At 34.0% G+C, this 21913-nt stretch overlaps 1 protein-coding gene across 4 annotated transcripts in view; it reads left to right on the forward strand.

The window, feature by feature from the left end:
• Positions 1–7842, forward strand: part of LOC136027364 (voltage-gated potassium channel subunit beta-2-like) — a 210845-nt gene extending 203003 nt beyond the window's left edge. For all 4 annotated transcript variants that reach the window (XM_065704535.1, XM_065704538.1, XM_065704537.1 and 1 more), the window contains one exon: positions 3200–7842. In XM_065704535.1, coding sequence (XP_065560607.1) covers positions 3200–3203 — 4 coding nt within the window. In that variant the 3' untranslated portion in view covers positions 3204–7842. The remainder of the gene's footprint in view (positions 1–3199) is intronic.
• Positions 7843–21913: the final 14071 nt, after the last annotated feature.

A 21913-nucleotide genomic window follows, 5' to 3' on the forward strand; every position in this document is an offset into this window, starting at 1 on the left:
AAATTTGCCTTTTAACGAGCCTAAACAGAAGAACTAGGCTAGGGGTCAATATAGAAAAAACGGAAATTACCGTTATAGTAGTAATAATCAAGCAAATGCGGATCTTGTTCTCAACCTCGTTAAAACCCTGTAGTGGCAGTCTCTGAAATGTAATCATTCAATCGATTTGTTATGTTAAAACTTTTGATTTTGAAGTGTCTCCTATAATATGGTACATATCGCTCATGTGGGAAATGTTTTCTCTCAACAAGCGTTAAAAGTCATATACAGAATAATTTCTAATTGTTTTAAATTTTGATGTTACTCCTTACTTTCAGTTAAAAAAAACTAGTTTTTTTATTTAATTTGACAGACAGTATCCAAGTACTTGCTCAGTTAAATTACCACTGGAAGACATATCTTCTGGTAATTTGATTTCATTGAAGTCATTTTCGGAATTATTTACTTTTCCCAAGACCAAGAAAATGTGTTGAAAATACTTTCAAAGATGAGTTTTTTTTTGTTAAATTGGTAAAGACTGTCGGAAATCACCTCCAGCAACCAAATTGTTTCCTCCAAATGACAAGTTTAGATTTGGAATGGACCGCAACAACTTATCCAAATTTTGCAAACCATACTCTTGTAACATCTAGTTTACCAGGCATCAAAAAAATCCCTGAAGCTTCACCTTAATACCCTTAGCCTTTCTGAAAATGCCAAGAGTCGACAACACCCTCCTTTTCTAATGATAAATACTGGAAGTAAAAGAGGGCAAATTCTATTATTTACAACCCTTACCGTGGGTGGTGTGGGAGATTTGCACACTGTAGGCATATTTACTTGTCCTTATGACTATTTTGAACAAAATCAACTTTTCAAATTTTTATTAGTCTTGAGGAGAGACAGCAACTAAAAAGGAAAAGGGGTGGGGGTTGCCCTCTGACAACTTTTGAAAATCACCATGAAGTTTCAAGTCAATAGCATCAGGTGCTTCTTTGATATTGCTGATACGCCCTTTTAACAGCAAGCAGGCGTCCATTGTGCTTTGATTGTGTTCGGCATGCCTGTTGAAAGCTGTGGAAGGCTGTTTCATCCTCAGAGGCATAGTAATTTGACTTTTAGACTACATTCAACAAGATGACTATTTCAAAATTTGGATCGAATAATTTTAGAGGAAGATCAGCTAAAAAAGACATGGAACAGGGGCTGGTAGCCCTCCAAGCACTTTTCAACACTCCCTTCAACATGTCCTAAAAGTTAAATCCTAATACCCTCAGCTGTTCTTGAGGTATTGCGGAACATCCTTTTTGATAAACTTGCTGTACATAGTACCTTAAGATTTCAATTTCCATATGCGTCAAAATTCTTCAAAGCTTCACTTTAATACTCTTGGCCTTGTCAGATACACTCAGAATCAAATATTTCCTTTTTTTCTAATGATAAATCCTGCTTGTAAGCAATGGGTAGATTTTCGTAATTTACAATCCTTGCCCCAGGGCTGTGCATTGCATGGTATTCTTAGAGGCATATCTATTAGACCTTTCCACTAGTTTGAACAAAATTATTTTTTAGAAGTTTGATCAGCGTTCGGCAGAGAGAACGCATAAAGAAGTAAAAGAGGTGAGGGAGGATGGTGGCACATTCCCTCTTCAACATCCCCTCAACATACCTTGAAAATATGAACTTAATACCTTCAGTCGTTTCTTACATATTGCTGATACTTATTTCTGAAAGCAAGCAAGCTTTTATATATTTTAATTGGGTGCAGGACAATTCTCAACGTTTCCTTAAATGTTAAGCTTAATATCGTAAGCCACTTTGAGACCCAAAATCAAAATACACCTTCTTTTCCCAACAAAAACCTTATTTATTAACAATGGGAAACTTACATAGCTTACAAATACAGCCCTTGTCCCCGGGGCTGTGGCGGATATTGTGATATGCCTGGAGGCATAGTTATTTGATGTTTTGACCATTTTGAACAATACGGCTATCTCAAAATTTTTATCAGATACATTTTGTGAAATCATGAATGAAAGGAAAATAAACAATCAAGAGAGATAAAACTCTACAAAAAAAGAAAACAACACGAGACGACGGCCAGTAGAATTAAAAGACTAAAACAACGCGGATATTTCGCTTGTATAAAACAAGGCGTCTTCAGCACAAGATAGAAAATTAAAAGAAAACTAATCTAAAAACAAATAAAAACCACCACCAAATATAATAAATACAATTGTCGCTACTTATCCACGTAAGGAAAAACAGCTATGCGAGTTACTTCAATGAGAATCAAAGAGCAACTACAAACTAACTGAATGAAAGGGATCCTTTTTTACTCTTAAACATACCCTAGAACTTTTGGTTTTCAATAGAATGAGTCCCTTTTCAGAATTTATGAAACCAGTCCTTCCATATAAAGTGCCTCTGGGAAAAATAATAAATAATAATGCATTGAAGGCTTATGGGTCTTTGCTATAGGATAGTTTCACCTTTAATACACAAAACACTGTTAAATGAAAAAATAATCGATAGTATAAAATTAAACGGGTGTAGCAGTCAATGGCAGCACTTACATATCTGTAAGATGTTCGTCTATTGGATGTGTAAATGTTTCTATTTCTTATATTGAGGGCATGTTTTCTCAATGAAGCCAAGGAACTATTTTATATATTAAGTATTTCCACATTGTATTCTAATTTCCGTTTGAGCCATGTGCCCGACTTCTACAGTGGATATTTCTACTCGAAAGTAGAAATACAACTTAAGTAAACAGAAAAACGAAACATTTGCTGCCACCATTGACTAGAGTCAAACAATATTTAGAAATGTCGCACTATAATATGCAGTCCAGATTTATGCAGTAACTTATCAAGAGTAGCGTTTTACATCTAATCTGTCATATCCTGTTGTACTGTCAAATCTTGTATTATTTTTAACGCGACTCACAATCGTAGATCTATTTTCCAAAGCATATGCTATAAATATCTTCATTGCCAAAGCAAAATGGAAAGAAACGACACTTTATAAAACTGTTTGGTTCTACAATAAATATATTCACCGAGATGCATACTTAACCGATCCTGTGTAACATACTTTCTTTTTCAAACGGCTATACTGGACCAAAAGGGTCAATAGGGGAATCAGGAAGAGCTTTAAGCCGTTTTACTTCAGTTAAATTAATAACAGTTGAAGAACTTATGATTTTGATTCTTTTTAGATGACAATTACTTGGTCCCTGGGCAACTGATTGTCCTGGGACTACCGAGGTACCTGAAGAACTTCTGAAACCTATTCAAAAATCTGTCGAAACTAAGGTCGTCATACCTGAGATCAGTTACCTTGATGACGAAATGGCTCTAATGGAAAAGGAACAAGCTGTTAAGACCTGCGGCCTAAGCTTTTGTGTAATTTTGTGATTTGCGCAGGTATTTCAGTTGATACTTTTCTTGGACTAATTTTCTTCGCAGCTTCAAAGAAGATACTATTTTGACAATCCAAAAAACTTCAATGTGAAGAAAATGTGACGAATGTATAAACAATTGATAATTTAACTTATTTTTTCTGTAATTTAATCTTGGTAAATATGTGTTTCTATTTCCATTCTGCAGAGCTTTTAAACTAAACATCTTACTTGACATTGACCTATTCAGTGCTAGATACTTGTAATGTAAAGTGTGTAAAACTATATTATGCTAAGAAACATTACCTGGATAAATAAATATAATAGTTTTTCTTCTTGAAACTGAATGGTAAGATACATTTGCATTAGAATTAAGATCATTAGTTCTAAATACTTAATCTCGTTGAGCACATATCAGCTAATCGTACGAAAGGGAGGGATAGGTCTTAATTAATATTAATTTATAAGAAGAGCTCAGTGAAATATAACAATAAAGACTTTTGTTTTAGAATATTCATTATGTAAGTTCGTTTTTAGCAGAATTGCATGAGAATAGCGTAACTAGCTACTTTAAACGCTATTATCTTTGCTTCAAAAATGGTAGTGTAAGGATAAAACTTCTATCCAACTCACCCCAAAAATAATTTATTTAGCTTTAAACACGATCTTTCTTTCCTTTTAGAACTCTAACCCACTTTTAGAACTTTACAGATAAGTGTCCAAAACCTCTGCAGCAGTGTTGTCTGATACGCTGGATTTAATTAAGTTGTTTTCTGCTTTAACAAAAGCCTGGAAAATCTTCTATCTTTTGGTGCGAACCTTACCTTTTAAACTTTATAGGTATCACATTCAGTTAAATTATGGTTGAAGAAACAAAAAAATTCCAAATCTTGTACAGCTTCAGAGTTTTTAAAAGCAAAACAAACAAAACCTTAAGTGTTAATTGTTCTAGACCTAAAGAATAAAAAATACATCATTTTCTTCTAAAAAACAAATCAATCTCTTGCATCATTCGATCAGCTCAGTATTCGCATTATTTGAGGTGCTTACTTACTTACTTTTGGTGGCAACCAGACGATAATCCATCTTTTCATCATGTGATAAACCATCATTTGAGGTGTACATACATCTTTCACAACAATTACCAAGGGTTTAAATAGGCTTACAGTGCTGTAAAGGGGCTAGTAAACTTCCAAAGCGACGCTTTCATATGTAAATTTTCATTCTGTAAGTAATGAAAGTTTAAGGCTGTAAACCTGGGGTTAAGCAAGTGGAAGGTAAAGAATGGGCTAGTCCCCCTCATATATTGGATAATTTCTGTCCGTCTTAAATTTTAATCTCGGTCCTTATTTTCAGTTGAAAAAACTTACTGTCTCAAATTTGAATCCAGAACTTTTTAATATAACAACTGGAATCCCCTTAAAAAAAATTTCTGCTTATAAATTCCTCCCCTATAGAACAAATGCTCTAAGAGAAATACTTCTAAAATCAGACGTTGATTGTGGAAATAGAATTAAGTCTACTTACAATAATTTAACTTCAATTAAAAACAATAAAATCAATCTCAAAAGCTTACATGATAATTATTAAAACCATAATGTTGTATTCACAAAGAAGGTTATAGAAACCTTTTTAAGCATCATTAATCTAACTGACCATTAATTAAAATTGCTCCAAACAAAGTTTGTGGTTATTTTAACCCCTCCCCTAATATACAAATATATAGCCCAAATTCTACAAGTCCGATGCATTCTGTCCCCCGTCATTTGTCTTTGTGACTATAAAACCGCTTTTCCTCAATCTTACATTCTAGAAGATTTAGCAAACTTTTCAAGTGTGTAGGCTACTGGCTAACTCGTTACATTTGCTACTGATCTTTTGCTTTGAATCTTCCTCTTTCAACTCTATTAATTCGTTGTTCAATATCTTCTGTCTTGTTGTTATGTTTTGTATAATAGCTTGTCTAATAGAACTGTGGAGTATTTCTCTATTTGAGTTGTTTATTCTTCTTTTAATATTCCAGATCATATTATTTACTAATTTTATTGCTGAATTTTCATTAAAATTAATTATCTTGTTTTGGAGATAGTCAATGTGCTTTCAAGGAACTTCGTATCTAGTTCAAAAGTTATTGTCTAAGTATTGATATAGATACTGAGGCTCTAAGCATATAGGTGTATTATCGAAAAACAGTCCATATTGTGTCTGAAACTTAAAATTTGTAGTTAGAAAACCGTTGTTTAGGGTATCTACACAAAAAAGTTATTTAACTGTCCATATATTCTTTAGTGTTTCAAGAAACTATGCATCCTGGCTTGCAGACACGGAATTTTTGACTTTTTATTAAATGGATTTCATTTAACTCTAGCAGCTGGAGTGAACTCTCTAACTGACTTCCATCTAAAATATTATTTATGAAAATAACTTGCTCATCTACAGAGTCACTTCTACATTTTATAGTAAAATTTTATCTTTTCTCTCAGTCATAAAATTTTCACTCGCTATTAAAAGACTATTGTTTAAATCGTAAATCGAAAGGCATTGTGATCTGAGAAACTATGTACTCATCATTTGATATCACATAAGGCCTTGAGGTTTGATTTTAACTAGGAATTTTAGGCTTTTATTTTTGGATGTTGATTTTGTTCTCTAGATATTTCGTATTTTAAGATGAGTGGTTAAGTAATTTTGTTTTCGTATTTTCACTTTACTGATGGTGGAACTTGTCCCATATAAATCATGGGAACGAAAAGTCTTTCGGAATTATTACTTTGTTTATTTATTTGCTTTGCAGAATGTACATCGTGTAAAAAAATGCATCAAGATTTAATTTTTGACGAAATACTAATATGCATTAATGGTTGTATTTTGAAGCATACACTTACCGCGAGGTTGAAGAGGTATTTTTTTAGTTTAATTCTTTATTTGTATCTTTTGCATAAATATTTTCTTAACCTATTTTAATTTATAAGAATTTGTACTCTTTTCGTCTTCTTGGTCATACGATTTCATATACCAAAAAATTGATCTCATGACCTTCTGAAGGTGTGTTTCATAATTTTCATTGTCCTTTAAACCTAGCCCTCAAATAAAAGCTTTGCTGACAAAAGACCAACCAAAAAATTATAATGGTTGTACTTCATTATTGAGTGTAGGCTGGTATTGCTACGAAATATTAAAAATCTGGCGATGCAAAAAATGTTTCTTTCCAGTTTTGATACACTTATTTCAGCTTGAAGGTTTGACACTGCCGGTGTCTCAGTGAACTATCTACATCAGTTGTGTGCAATTAATAATTATTTTAGGTCTAACATAATTCATTATAGGAATCGCAACGCCCCTGTTTACGCAGCAGACGTGGGGTAGTCACTCAAATAGGTTCTTGCCTTAGGAAACGTATGCGTAGCTTTTTCACTATAATTTTTATATATTTCACTATAACTCACGATAATTTTGTAATACCTTTTTAACATTAGCAGCCATGTAATTAAAATAAAAGTGCTTGGAAAGCTTAGCTATTAATTCTTAGTTCCAGTGTGTGAACCCCTTACGATATCTTGCTGAAAATACCTTAGGATCAGCTGGACCAAACAGATAGGCTAAATAATTTTTTAAGAGTATCCTAATCCTTTGTCTCCGCTTCGTTCCACCGCCCTTAATACTGAAGTTAATAAGGTTCTAACCAACGCTGCTATGCTTACTTACTGTTGTTGTTGTTCAGTTGACGTTTGAGCGAATCAACCGCTCGTGTACGTGCGATCCTCTTTTAAGCTTGGGCTTATGAAGTCACGTCACTTTGAGAAACACACAAATAAAACTTTGGCACAGGCCCCGTTAACACTTAAGATATCTTGGGAGGGTAGTAGGACGTTGTACAGAGTGCTTATTTTATTCAATTTGCCACGTTCAACATCCTTGAGGCCACTCACAACATAAGCCTAAGGGTCTTGGAATCGGCACTAAGAGGTTCCTTTCATAAAGTGTCTTTAAAATTACCTACAGCAGAGTTATCAGATAACAAACAAACCCCACACAATAAAAGTTTCTATTAGTGACAGGACATAAGCTGTTGACAATTTTTTTTTCTTAAGTTAAATTTCTTTATATTTCTTTGACCAAAAAAAGGTACGTCGCTTCTAAGCAGACGATTCATTGAATAAATTAAGATTTTGAAAATTTTGAAAAATATGGAATAAAAAAGGCTAGGGCGAACCAAGATTTTAAATTTTTCTGACTTTTCTTACATCTGCTACTGATCTTTTGCTTTGAATCTTCCTCTTTCAACTCTGTTAATTCGTGGTTAAATATCTTCTGTCTTGTTGTAATGTTTTGTATAACAGCTTGTCTGATAGAATTGTGGAGTTTATCTCTATTTGAGTTGTTTATTCTTCTTTTAAAATTCCAGATCATATTGTATACTAATTTTATTGCTGAATTTTCATTAAAATTAATTATCTTGTTTTGGAGTTAGTCAAAACAACTGGACGTTTCTTTATATTTCTTTGACCAAAAAAAGGTATGTTGCTTCTAAGCAGACAATTTATTGCATAAATTAAGATTTTGAAATTTTTGAAAAATATGGAGTTAAAAAGGCTAGGGCGAGCAAAGACTTTAAATTTTTCTGACTTTTCTTACATTTGCTACTGATCTTATGCTTTGAATCTTCCTCTTTCAACTCTATTAATTCGCGGTTAAATATCTTCTGTCTTGTTGTAATGTTTGTATAATAGCTTATCTAATAGAATTGTGGAGTTTATCTCTATTTGAGTCGTTTATTCTTCTATTAATATTCCAGATCATATTGTTTACTAATATTATTGCTGAATTTACATTAAAATTAATTATCTTGTTTTGGAGATAGTCAAAACAACAAGACATTTCTTAATATTTCTTTGACCCAAAAAAGGTACGTTGCTATAAGCAGACAATTTATTGCATAAATTAAGATTATGAAATTTTAAAAAAATATGGAATAAAAAAGGCTAGGGCGAACAAATATTTAAAATTTTTCTGTCTGGGAACGCTTTCAATCACTGCTGTTTCATGTACCAACGGCTTAATGAACTTCTAGAGACTTTATGTCCTATAATTTCAACTCCAGTTTGAAGCAAAGAGATCTTTTCGATTTTTTATTTCACTCCGTGTATCCATGCTGTAAAAGAAAAAATCCTCTACCAAGCTCGTACCGAAATTCAGGTCATTTTCAAGTTTGTTTTCAAACCAATTAATATGAAGACAGGTGTTTCTTGGGCCAATGTGCGGCCCTAATTATTGGAAACATTTATCATCAAAGCATAATCCAAAAGATATCTGAGATGATTCATGAATTTTGACAGAACAAAAAGCAATGTCAACTTCAAAGTATGAAAAATAATATATTTCTCTCATCGGATATCTAGACAAATATTAAGCCTAGATTTCCGAGATAATGAACTAGTTTAAGCTGCTATAGTAATTTGTTTTTCGAGAGATTCCTTTTTATTCAATCACTCTTTACAATAATTCCAAAAATTTATCTTAATACCCTCATCTGTTTTTGAGATTTCTTACGTGTACCCATGCATCATCTTGGATGGGCGTAATGTCTTTTGATTTTGTTGAACACCCTATCAACTTTCCCTCAAATTTTCAACTTACGTTCCCTTAACTATCTCTGAGATATTCTTAGTCCTAGGTTTTCTGAGGGTTATGTCATCCCCTATCAACAAGTATACAATCCCTTAACTGTTTCAAATGAAATGTTTATCTCAATTATCAAATATCTTTCAAGTGTTGAGTATTGGTGAAAAAAAGAGTAATGCAGAGGGGATCGGCTGCTCACCGATAACTTCTGAATCTTAAATAAAGCTCTAGACGTTTTAGTGTCTAATTTAATGAGGCCGTTCAAATTTTCTTAGGGCCACTTTTTCACAAAGTAACTCTAGGAAAAAGAATACAATACATAAAAGGATTAAGGCTCTTAAATACAAACAAAGCAAAAGCGCTGGCTCTGATGATCTGTTTGTTCCTACTTCAAAAATAAAGAAAAGGAAGAAAGATTATCCGATTCCCACCCAATATTAAGATGAATTGTTTCCTATTTGACTGTCCCATTGGATGTAACCAAGAAAAATTAATTATCGTTAACTTTATGAGCTCCATTCTCTCCTCATAACTCCATTTTATATCACTGAGCCCCAATAATTTTTGTACCCCTTATAATTATTACCAGGAAAAAGTTAAATCTTTCTGACGCCTAGTTTGATCATATGCATCAGGACCCCGTTCTTTGATTCAATTAAAATTGGAGGTTGGTGAAATTCCTTCTTTAATCACAGTACAAATGCCTTATCGCCAAATGACTCAGAACCACTTTGTTCACTTTGCTGGTGGGTCGATTGTTACATACATCCTCTTCAGAATCAAGGCTAATTAAGGCTGGACTGTCACACAGTAACATCACGATAATTATTAACCTATTCTGCTGATTTACCTCTTTAAAATTTAAACTCTTTGCCATCCTTATAAAGTCCATTATCCGGTTGGCGCAATAATTATAATATGTTATAAGGATCTTCAGCCGAGCCATAACAAGAACAATAAGTAACGCGCAAAATTGGAAGAGGATACCAGACGTGAGATAGAAAAGAACATTAAGAAGGTATTAATTAGTGAAGTTTTTGTTTATAAATTTTGCGTTTTTTTAGATCAAGAACGATATTGACGTGGCCATTACTTCTAGAAGGTCTCTGATTAGCTTCAAAGGAACCTCAGTTGATTAATTTGATAGATATGCTCTTCCATTCTTTTCAAATTATTTGTCCTGTTAATTCCGCTTACAAACGTAAAAGACTCTTAATTTCTGTTTAACCTCCCTTTCGAATAGCCTCATTAATCTTCTCTTAAGCCCTTTCAACAGCATTTCTTGGTTTAAAAGTATCATCATACTGTAAATTAATTTGCTTATGCACAATAGTAGTATCCCTCCAATAAATTCCATCGTAGCCCTATATCGGTTTACTACTGGAGCTACTAGCCCCTTGTATACGCCTATGCTTCGACAGAAGCCATAACATTTTTGGTTATGCCAAGTTTTCTTTGCTTTTCTTTGCTTGTCATTCTTGCCAAGTTTATTTTCTCGGTGAAACATTACAACAGATATGCGAAAGTCAATTTATTCAAAAGTCGGAGATGCAAGAAAAGGAATTTTCAGAAACATAGGTACAAATACCGAACTCAAGGGGGTTTACTAGAGTATGAGGTAGGTTAACTGGGTATTTACCAGAGTCTTACGAGTCCAAAAAAGACACATACACACAAACAGATGCATAAAAAGAAACACAGAAACACTGCAGAAAAAAATTATACACGGAAATACATAAGGATGGCAAAAAAGATACATAGACAGACACATAAAAAAGACAAACAAAACAAGAGCTAAGAGCTCAAAAGATACTTGTGACGAGGTCGGAAGAGCCAAGAGCGCATATGGTATGAGCTCTGGCAAAATTCTAAGAGTCAATACATTGTTTTAGAAGGAAAATCATATGCTTAATGCCGGTCGGGATTTAAAATAAGAGCTCTGAGTCACGAGATAATTCTAAATATCAAAATTAACTAAGATCCGATCACCCGATCGTAAGTTAAAAATACCTTAATTTTTCTAATTTTCCCTTTCCCGTCAGCCCCTCAGATGGTCGAATCGGAGAAAACGTCCTTATCAAGTCAATATGTGCAGATCTCTGACACGCCTCCCAATCTTTATCGTCCTGGCATGTCTAGAAGCACCAAACTCGCCAAAGTACTGAACCCCACCCCATAGCTCCCCCAATGAGAACGGATCCAGTTCGGTTACATTAATCACGTATCTACGACATTTATAAGCGTTTTCCAAAATTTCCAGTTTCCCCCTCCAACTCCCTCCAATGTCAACAGATCTGGTCAGGATTTAAGATAAGAGCTTTGAGGCATGAGTTCCTTCTAAATATCAAATTTCATTAACATTCGGTCACCTGTTGTTAAGTTAAAATACCTCAGTTTTTCTAATTTTTCCAAATTAACAGCTCCCAGCTCCCCTAAAGAGAACGGATCCGTTCCAATTATGTCAATCATATCTATAACTTTCCCCCTCCAGCTTCCTCCAATGTCACCATATCTAGTCGAGATATATAATGACAGTTCTAAAGCACATGATTCTTCAAAATATCAAATTTCATTATGATCTGATTAGCCGTTCATAAGTTACAAATACTTCATTTGTTCTAATTTTTCCGAATTACTCCCCCCAACTCCACCAAAGAGAGCGGATCCGGTTATTTCTGTTACATATCTTGGACTTTTGCTTATTTTTCCCACCAAGTTTCATCCTAATCTCTCCGCTTTAAGCGTTTTCCAAGATTGCCAGCCCCCCCACCCCAATGACTCTGGATCCGGTCAAAATTTAAAATAAGAGATCTGAGTTACGAGGTCCTTCTAAATACAAAATTTCATTAAGATCCGATCACTCCTTCGCAAGTTAAAAATACCTCATTTTTTAAAACCAACAAATACAAAGTAGAAACAATAGGGAAAATCTTTTCAATACAGTGGAAATCAGTTCCGTGAATATTTAGGCCCTATGTCCAAGGGCCGTCTTCAGCACAGGACGAGAATGAGAGAGAAAATATGCATATATAAATAAACTTACATTAAAATGTGAGAATTAAAACTAATAGTACTTTTTATAAAACTTTTGTAAAAACAGCCTTAGCATCCTTACTTCAACGAAATTCAACCAGGACTGACAAAAAGAATGGAGTGAGAATGTAAATTCATTCAAACTAAAGAGAACAAAGTGATTAAATGCAACTTCTCAGAGCCAACCCTTGCATTTTAGCAGCCTGTCTCAAAGGCCTTTTCGTAGCTGGTTCAATATTATTATAAATCGGTTTAGTAAATTATTTTGTTAGATCATTTTTAATCAAATTTGAGTTTAAAGAATTTAATGATTATTCTCCTAAGTTCCTGCTGATTAAATCCCTGCTAAATTACCACTTAATCGAGCTTTCAGTGGCGGGAATTGATTGTGAAGTTTTAATCACTCTGGTCATTAAAGATGGAAAAGTTTTTTGTCAATTGAAAGTAAGGAGTTGTATTGAGACTTAAAATGAACAGAGATTATTACGCATATGAGGGGGTCTAAAAATACTTTATAAAGAGCGAGGTATTTAGGAGGAGATAAATATCTCGCTCTTTATGCTATAGTATTCTTAGTAATTTTAACTATTTATTCTACGGCCTTTCTGATTCAGGGGTCATTCTTTAAGAGTTGGGACAAAACTTACGATTTAGTATAAAGAGCGAGGTATGAACGAATACAAACCCCCTCATATACATAATAAAAATTTAAGAATATAAAAGTTTGTTACGTAAGTTAATTTTTAAGTTACGTATATTTTTTACGTATATTTTATATTTTTTTACGTATATTTTTGCTTTTGTAATACATAGATACGCATTTTTCCTACTAACTCTGTCAGCCACAAGCCTGGCTTTGCGTTGCTCTGGTGGTTCCTCGACATGCCTTCGTTGACGTAAAGCCAAAAGCTTGGTTTCGCGTTGCTCTTGTGATTCCTCAGTAAGCCTTCTTTTTTCCTATCTCTGTCAGCTGCAAGCCGGTTTTTGCGTTGCTCTGGTGGCTCTTCGACACGCTATCGTTGACGTAAGATGGACATTCCTAATCTGGCCCTCTCTCTTTGAGCTGCAAGCCTGGTTTTACGATGCTCTGGTGTTTCCTCCTGGTGTTCCCTTTTGTGTGACATTATAGGGTAATTTCTTTTTGACATTAGTGATATTTTCTCTTTGAGCCACAATATAATGGTACTTTTTCTCTGAGCCACAAATATTTATTTTGAATAAGACGTCACATTGAATATGACGTCATGTATTTAAATGAAAGCTATCTTGACGTCATATTGTAACAGATAGATAGATAGATAGATTTAGATAGATAGATACCAGCCGTCTTACGCTAAAAATTCCTTGTTTGGTTAGGCTGCACAACAACAACAAGCAGAGAAAGCACAGCAAGCACGACAGAAAATAAGCAATGGAAAAAAGCAGAAAATCAAGAAAACTAAGAAAAACAAACATAAGAGTGGCCCAAACATTACTACTGCCAATATCGAAAGAAAGGAACCATTCATATCGGAATAACAAGTGTAAATAAGGCGGCAATCTTGGTTATAATCATCACACTCGACCTTTTTTTTACAATTGGTGACTTCTTTGGCTTCTTTAGGATAATGTTTAGTATTGTAATAACCAGTACAATCCCAGTCAATATCATGCGGGTTAACTAATTTCTTACAAATAAAATAATCCACTTTAGTCTCCAGACACAAATCTCCTTTGCATTGTAATTCTGGAAAGTTTTTAATTTTATGGCCCTTATGGAATGTAAGCTCAGTTAATTTTCTGTTTATAGGATCTGATGCATTAGCGACGTAAAGACTGAAAAAAATCGTAAAATACCATAATAACATATTGAATTCTCAATTTTTTAAAGTTATAAAGTATTCTAAAGTTTAAAACTTATACCGATAATGCAACGCATCGAGTGGATGGACAAAACAAAACTAATTTTAAAAAATTTCATACATTTTTCTTGTTTGAATTAAAAAACTAAAACTGTTGCTCAGACACCATAAATAATTTTGCAGCTGACATAATAATTTTAGAGATTATGAACTATAAGCTGATATAACAAAAAAATTAAATCCTTTTTCTACGAAAATAGAGCACAATGTTCCAGCGAGACGCCCTTTGGGACTTGAGTAAAAAAAAGCTTGGTTCAAGGAGACAATTATGACTTTGGTCAGAGATGAAATAAAATTTTTGTTGATTAAATCAAACAAAAGCAAACCTAATTTAAAAATTTTCAGGTATTTTTCTAGTTTGAACTTTTCTAGTATAATTGTTTTTCTTGTTTGCATAAAAAAAAAATTGAATTTCTTTATCTTTGGAGATATAAGAAATATTTATGGAGACACACACTTTAAGAGAACTTTGAACTGAGAGACGAAATAAAATTATTTTCTTTACAATTTTTAGGAATTACTCTAGGTTCAGTTGACAAACCAGATATTTGTTAAAACCATAAGAGATTTACTGTATTACGTAGCTATATATATTTTTTTTATAATGTTAAAAATTCTATCTTTATTTTCGTAGCTGTTTATAGCATTTACTACAATAAAGCTGTAGAAAAATACAGTTTTTCGGAAAAAGTTATTCTATTTTTAAAACTATTTTTTATTAATTATCTAGTTTTATATTTAAAAATACACTGATTTCATTATAGCTAACAGCATGACATTTTATTTACTTTTACATCTACTAAGAGAAGATAGGAGCATATGAAAGGGGCTGCTTCCTCATCAACGCCCTGCTCTTTACGCTAAAGTTTTTTACTGTTTTAAAAAGTAGAGCTACAAGAGTCAAACTTCACCGTAAAGAGTGGGGCGTTGATGAAGAAGTAGCCCCTTTCATATACGAAGTAATCTCTGTTCGTTTAAAATTTTAAAGTGGCTCCTTACTTTCAGTTAAAAAAAGTTTTTTTTTTATTTAATCTTAGTAAGGAACGTGATCGTCTCTTAGTAGTTTGCTAGCTACCATTGCAACCCGGATAGGCGTGATTATTTTTTTTTGGCTGCTAGCTACCACTGCTCTCTGGATAACAGCCTATGATTCTGACATCATTCATCAATTTTGTAAATAAAAAATTATTTTTTCGGAATAAATTGATTATATTTTAAAAGTTATTTTTTTATTGACAAGAGGACTTTAGTACCATCAATTTCCGTTCAAATGAGCCATCAAACAGCTCTATAAAATGTTTAAATACCCCACTATCTGAAGAAAAGAAAAAAAAGATGCTGCATATGAAGAAGACCGTGATTGCAACCACTTTTCTTGATTTTCAAGCCAATATATTTCCCTTGTTGTTCAAGCCAAGCAATGAAAAGTCTCCTATATTGGGGTTTCGGACAAGGTGGTTCTAATATTGTACTTCTTGTTTTGATCTTACTTTACTTTTTTTTAGGAGTTATGGGTAATTATATTTCTTAATATTGGACGTGGTCATCTCTTACTAGGCTAGTAGCTACCGCTGGAACCCAGATCAATTGTCAAAAGATGATCTTACTATGGTAACTTTTAGTTAATATATTTCGTAGCTTTTCCTTTGCTAGGTTTCAGTTATATCTGATGGAACTTCCTTAGTTCCCATTCATATTGAACTATATCAATCCTTTATGTAACCTTAAGTTATGAGCAGTTGATAGTGTTTTGGAATTCTACTCTGAATGTTGCATGTTCAATTCCTGTAGCAGGCAATTTTTACGCATTTATTAATTTAAAGTTCAAACAAGACTTCTATTAATAAGTACTGCATTAGATCCTCTTGAATGACATTATTTCTTATGTAACTCTGCTATGTTATTGGTTTGTTCTGTAGTGTATTTCAGGTTTGTTCGTTACTATATTCTAGGTTTATTCGTCAATATATTCTTAGTTTATTTTTTATTATATTCGCAGATTGTTCTTTGGATAGGATTGCATTTCAACTGGATTGGCATCAAAATTGTCTTTTAATTCAATTTTCTGGTCACTATCGCATAGAGTTTGTTCTTTACTGCAAGAATATAACAAAGTTAATAAAAGCAAATAACAGAATATCAGGCAGTGAAGACTGTTAGATAAAACACTTCGCCCCAAAGAAGCTACTTTTCAAAACATACTTTTTTATTCACTTTGGAAAAGAGGTTGTTCTTGATTAAACTCTTATTAAATATCGGCAGAACCGTCGTTCTTGATTATATTGCTAGGTTACTTGGTGCTGCTGCAACCCGGATATATTCATAATTTTTTTACAGGAAAATACATTTTTTTAAATTGATTCTTTTTTAGAAATTATTTATTTTTAATTACAAAAGGCCATTTTCTTTAAAATGAACCATTAAACAGCTTTTTATGATTTTTCAGTGTCCAGGTAGCTGAGAGAAAAAAATGGAAAAAAAAACGCCTTGGATGCCGAATATCGTAGTTTAAGTCACTTTTCTTTTTTTTCAAGCCAAGACATTTTCTTCTTTGTTCAAGCCAAGGAACTGCTATTTTCCTATAGAGGAGTATTGGACAAAGTGGTTATAATAGTGTTCTTTGTGTTTTAATCTGACACTAACTTTAGGATATATTGGCTATCGAATTTCTTAGTAATGGACGTGAGCGTCTCTTGCAAGGCTGCTAGCTACCACTGCCATCTAGATAAATACAGATTGTTCAAGTTTTATCGGTATCATGACTGTATATATAATAAAGAACGAACTCTATACCACAGTAAAATTAGTGACAGATGCAATATAGTAAAAGATGATCACGGCCAATAGTAACCAGATTATGATTTCAGCAGGAGCAGCATTTTAAGGTTACAGTGGTAGCTAGCAACCTATTAAGAGACAATCACGTCTAATACTAAAAAAAAATATTAGCCCTTCAATCCTGCAAATAGTGGCAGATCCAAAATAACACAGCAGCATTAGAACCGTTTTTTTTCAAAACCCCTATATAGAAAACTTACCGTCCCTTGGCTTGAATAACAAGGAAAATCTATTGGCTGGGAAAAACAGGATGTACTTAAAGAACAAATTTTAGTCTATATTTAAATAAGAATTCGTATATTCGATATAAAAGAGGACATCGGTCTCAAGGTTGTAGAAATATATGAAACATAGTAAAGAACAGACCATATGATAACTAAAAGTTAATGTGATAGGACCATCTTTTGAAAAGTTGATGCCCTGGGGTATGGATCAATATTTAACTTTTTTAGCTGCCTCATTCTTTGAGGTTTTTTCTTACTGTTCCAACTAAGAAATAGTCAAAGGCTTTCTCCTGTTTGTAATTATTTTATAAGAAAACATGTTTCGTCCCGCATATATATAACGTTAAACTTGACTATAGAATTCTAAATCATCGTATGCTCGATGATGGAACACGGTCCCCCCAGGGCGTAAGGTTACGCCCCCGAGACATAACTTAGAACCCTTACCCCCAGACTCTAGGGGATTCTGTCCACTTCAAAGGCCCGATTCTAGGATCTTTGCACTATTTTGAACAAACGACTATCTCAAAATTTTTTCGGGTGCATTTGTGGAAAATACAACATAGGTGGGGGGGGGGGAAAGGTGCCCCCGATATCTTCAGATCTTAAACAGGGATCTAGAACATCTGATTTCCAATCCAACTACCCGCCTCTGGAGTTTATATGACCACCATTTCCATAAAAACCTTATATACCCTTGGGCCATAAATGACAACCCTCGGGCTTAGGGCTGTGGGGGGATGTCATCCCCGAAGATCTAATTTCTAGGTCTTTCAACTACGCTGAGCAAAATGGCTACCTCAAAATTGGGATTAGATGTGTTTTGAGAATTGATTAATATTGGGGGAGGGGCTTGCTGCCCTCCGATCACTTTTGACTATTAAAACAGGACCTTTCAATTTCCAATTGATTGAGCCTTTTTTGAAGTAAGTATGACAAAAAACAGCCATCTCAAAATTTCAATCAGATGCTTTTCAGGAAAATAAAATGTGTGTTTGTGCGTGTGTGTGGGGGGGGGGTGTATCCACCCTTCAATCACTTCAAATCCTGAAGAGTAAACTAGAACTTCTGATTAATATTTCAATGAGCCTTCCCCCCCCCCCCGAAGTTTATTCTACCACCCTTTCTATAAAAGCTTTTTATACTCTCAGGGCAGAACTTAAAAACCTTGTCCTGAGGGCTCTGTGGGGGAGGGTTGGGGTTTCATCCTCAAAAATATAATTTCCGGAAATGATGTTCATGGTTCAATAGATGAGGACGTACCAGCATGTGGGTAGAGCTTTTATCCGTGCCAAGACTGTACTAGCTAAATATTACTGAGCCGTGATTCTACTGTATATTAAATAAATAAATATTTTTTTAACTGCAAGTAAGGAGCAACATTAAAACTTAAAACGAACAGAAACTATTCTTTATATGAAAGAGGTTGTCACCTCCTCAACACCTCGCTCCTTACATTAAAGTTTGACTCTTTGTCACAGATCTACTTTTTTAAACAATAAAAAAATTAGCGTAAAGAGCGAGGCGTTGCGGAGGGGCGTTGAGGGGTTGTTCCATCCTCAACACCTCGCTCTTTACGCTAAAGTTTGAGTCTTTATTACAGTTCTACTTTTTTAAACAATTAAAAACTTTAGCGTAAAGAGCGAAGCGTTGAGGAGGGGACAACCCCTTTCATATACGGAATAATTTCTGTTCGTTTTAGGTTTTAATGTTGATCCTTAATTGCAGTTAAAAAAAAGTTTTTTTTTATTTAGTTTCCGAACGTTTTTAAATTCGTGCATGTTTTGATAATGGCAAATCACATATAAATAATTAAAACAAAATTTATATATTAGCTTTTTTTGCTAAATGGCTTGCTCATATTTTTGTTCGGACTATTTTGAAAAAAAAGGGTGAGGGAAGAGGCTTAGTTGCCCTTTAATTTTTGGTTACTTAAAAAGGGAACTAGAACTTTTCTTACGAACGTTTTTCTTAGTAATAAATATACATAACTTACGAATTAACTTACATAACGAACTTCTATATTTGTATCTTTTTTATTACGTATATGAGGGTTTTGCCCCGTCGTCAATACCTCGCTCTATCAAACAGTTCAAACAGTATCAAACTCTATCAAACAGTAAGAAATGTAGTAAGGAGCGACCCGGCTCAACAGTAACCAAAACTCTAAAAAACAGAATTTTGGTACCAACAGCTATATCAAAAGAATTGCATTTTAATGCTGATTTTAAATATATAAGTTTCATCAAGTTTAGTCTTACCCATCAAAAGTTACTAGCCTGAGAAAATGTGCGTTATTTTAGAAAATAGGAGGAAACGAAAATTACACCATCAGATTCAGCGTATCCGAGAACCCTACTGTTGAAGTTTCAAGCTCCTATCTACAAAAATGTGGAATTTTATATTTTTCGCCAGAAGGCAGATCACGGGTGCGTGTTTGTTTGTTTTTTTGTTGTTTTTTTTTCTAGAGGTGATCGTATCGACCCAGTTGTCCTAGAATGTTGCGAGAGGGCTCATTCTAACGGAAATGAAAAGTTCTAGTGCCCTTCTTAAGTGACCAAAAAATTTGAGGGCACCTAGGCCCCCTCCCACGCTAACTATTTTCCCAAAGTCAACGGATCAAAATTCTGAGATAGCCATTTCAGTCAGCATAGTCAAAAACCTTATATCTATGTCTTTGGGGACGACTTACTCCCCCACAGTCCCCGTGGGAGGGGTTACAAGTTCAAAACTTTGACCAGTGCTTACATATAGTAATGGTTATTGAGAAGGGCACAGGCGTTTTCAGAAGGATTTTTTGGTTGGAGGCAGGGGTTGAGAAGAGGGGGATATGCTGGGGGAACTTTCCATTGAGGAATTTGTCATGGGAGAAGAAAATTGCCTTGAAGGGAGCGCAGGATTTACTAGCATTACAATGAAATAATAAATATGAAAAAGTCCGTTTTCAGCTGGAAGTAAGCAGCAGCATTAAGACTTAAAACGAACAGAAATTATTACCCATATGAGGGGCTCACCTCCTCCTAATACCTCGCTCTTCACGCTAAAGTATTTTCAGTAATTTCAACTATTTATTCTGCGGCTTTTGTGATTCAGGGGCCATTCTTAATGAATTGGGACAAAATTTAAGCTTTAGTGTAAAGAGCGAGGCACTGACGAAGGGGCGAACCCCCTCATATATGTAATAAAAACATGAGAATGCAAAAGTTCTTTACGTAATTCAATTTATAAGTTACATATATCTTTTACTTATAAAAAGATTCGTAAAAAATTGAAAGTTCTAGTTGCCTTTTTAACTAACCGAAAATTGGAGGGTAACTAGGCTTCCTCCCCCGCTCTTTTTTTCTCAAAATCATTCGATAAAAATTATGAGAAAGCCATTTAGCCAAAAAATAAAAATATACAAATTTCTTTTTGATTATTACTCTGCGAAGAGCCAAAATCAAAACATGCATTGATTCAAAAACGTTCAGAAATTAAATAAAAAAAACAAGTTTTTTAAATGAAAGTAAGGAGCGACATTAAAACTTAAAACGAACAGAAATTACTCCGTATATAAAAGAGGATTTTCCTTCTCAATGCCCCGCTCTTTACGCTAAAGTTTTTTTACTGTTTTAAAATGTAAAGTTAAGAGAAAGAGTCAAACTTTAGCGTAAAGAGCAGGGCATTGAGAAGGAAAAGCCCCTTTCATATACGGAGTAATTTCTGTTCGTTTTAAGTTTTAATGTCGCTCCTTACTTTCATTTAAAAATCTTGTTTTTTTATTATTTAATACACTAAAGCTTGAATTTTATCCCTATTCTTTAAGAATGACCCCTGAATCACAAAGGCAGTAGAATAAAGATTGAAACCACTAAAATACTTTAGCGTAAAGAGCGAGGTATTGTGGAAGAGACGAACACCCTTATATACATAATAATATCTGTTCTTTTAAGGTTTCAATGCTGCTCCTTACTTCCAGCTGAAAAAAAATTTATTTTATTTTCTCATTGTTTTTTAAATAATGCTAGAAAATCCTGCGCTCTTTTCTTGAAAAAGCTCTTCGCTCATGAAAAATTCCTCCATAGAAAAATCCTCCCACGCAATACCCTCTCTCCACCCCCTCCCCCAGAACAAAGCTTAATCTTAGAATATAATCTAATTAAAATTCAAATGGGGTTGTCCTCTCCTTAAGGTCCCACTCTTTACGTTATTAAATAAAAAAAAGAAGTTTTTTAAATAAAAGTAAGGAGCGACATTAAAACTTAAAACGAACAGAAATTAATCCTTATATGGAAGGGGGTTTTCCTCCTCAACGTCCCGTTCTTTACGCTAAAGTTTAACTCATTTTCTTAACTCTAGTTTTTAAAACAGTAAAAAAAAACGGCACTAGAACTTTTAATTTCCCTTAGGTTGCCCTCTCACGACATTCTAGGGCCAGTGGGTTGATACGATCACCCCCAAAAAAAATAACCGCTTAGAGTGGAGACAGTGGGAAAAATAAGCACAAGTCCTAGTTACGTGATTGACATAGCTGGACCAGACCTGCTCTTTTTGAGGAAGTTGGGGGTTAATTTGGAAACATTAGAAAAAAATGATATATTTTATCTTGCGAACACTGATCAGATCTTAATAAAATTTGATATTTAGAAGGAGCTCGTGCGTCAGAGCTCTGATATTCAAATCCAGACTGGAGCTGGAGCTGGAGCTGGTGGGGGAGTTGAAGGGGGAAAGATCGATATGAAACTTGGTGGGAAGAATAAGCACAAGTCCTTGATACATGATTGACATAAAGTGACTGGATCTGCTCTCTATGGGGGAGTTTGGGGGGATTTGGAAAATAAGAAAAAACGAGATATTTTTAACTTACGAACGAGTGATCGGATCTTAATAAAATTCGATATCTAGAAGGACATCGTGTCTCAGAGCCCTTATTC

Source organism: Artemia franciscana, chromosome 5, assembly GCF_032884065.1.
Source record: "Artemia franciscana chromosome 5, ASM3288406v1, whole genome shotgun sequence".
In the NCBI taxonomy this organism is placed as follows: Eukaryota; Metazoa; Arthropoda; class Branchiopoda; order Anostraca; family Artemiidae; genus Artemia; species Artemia franciscana.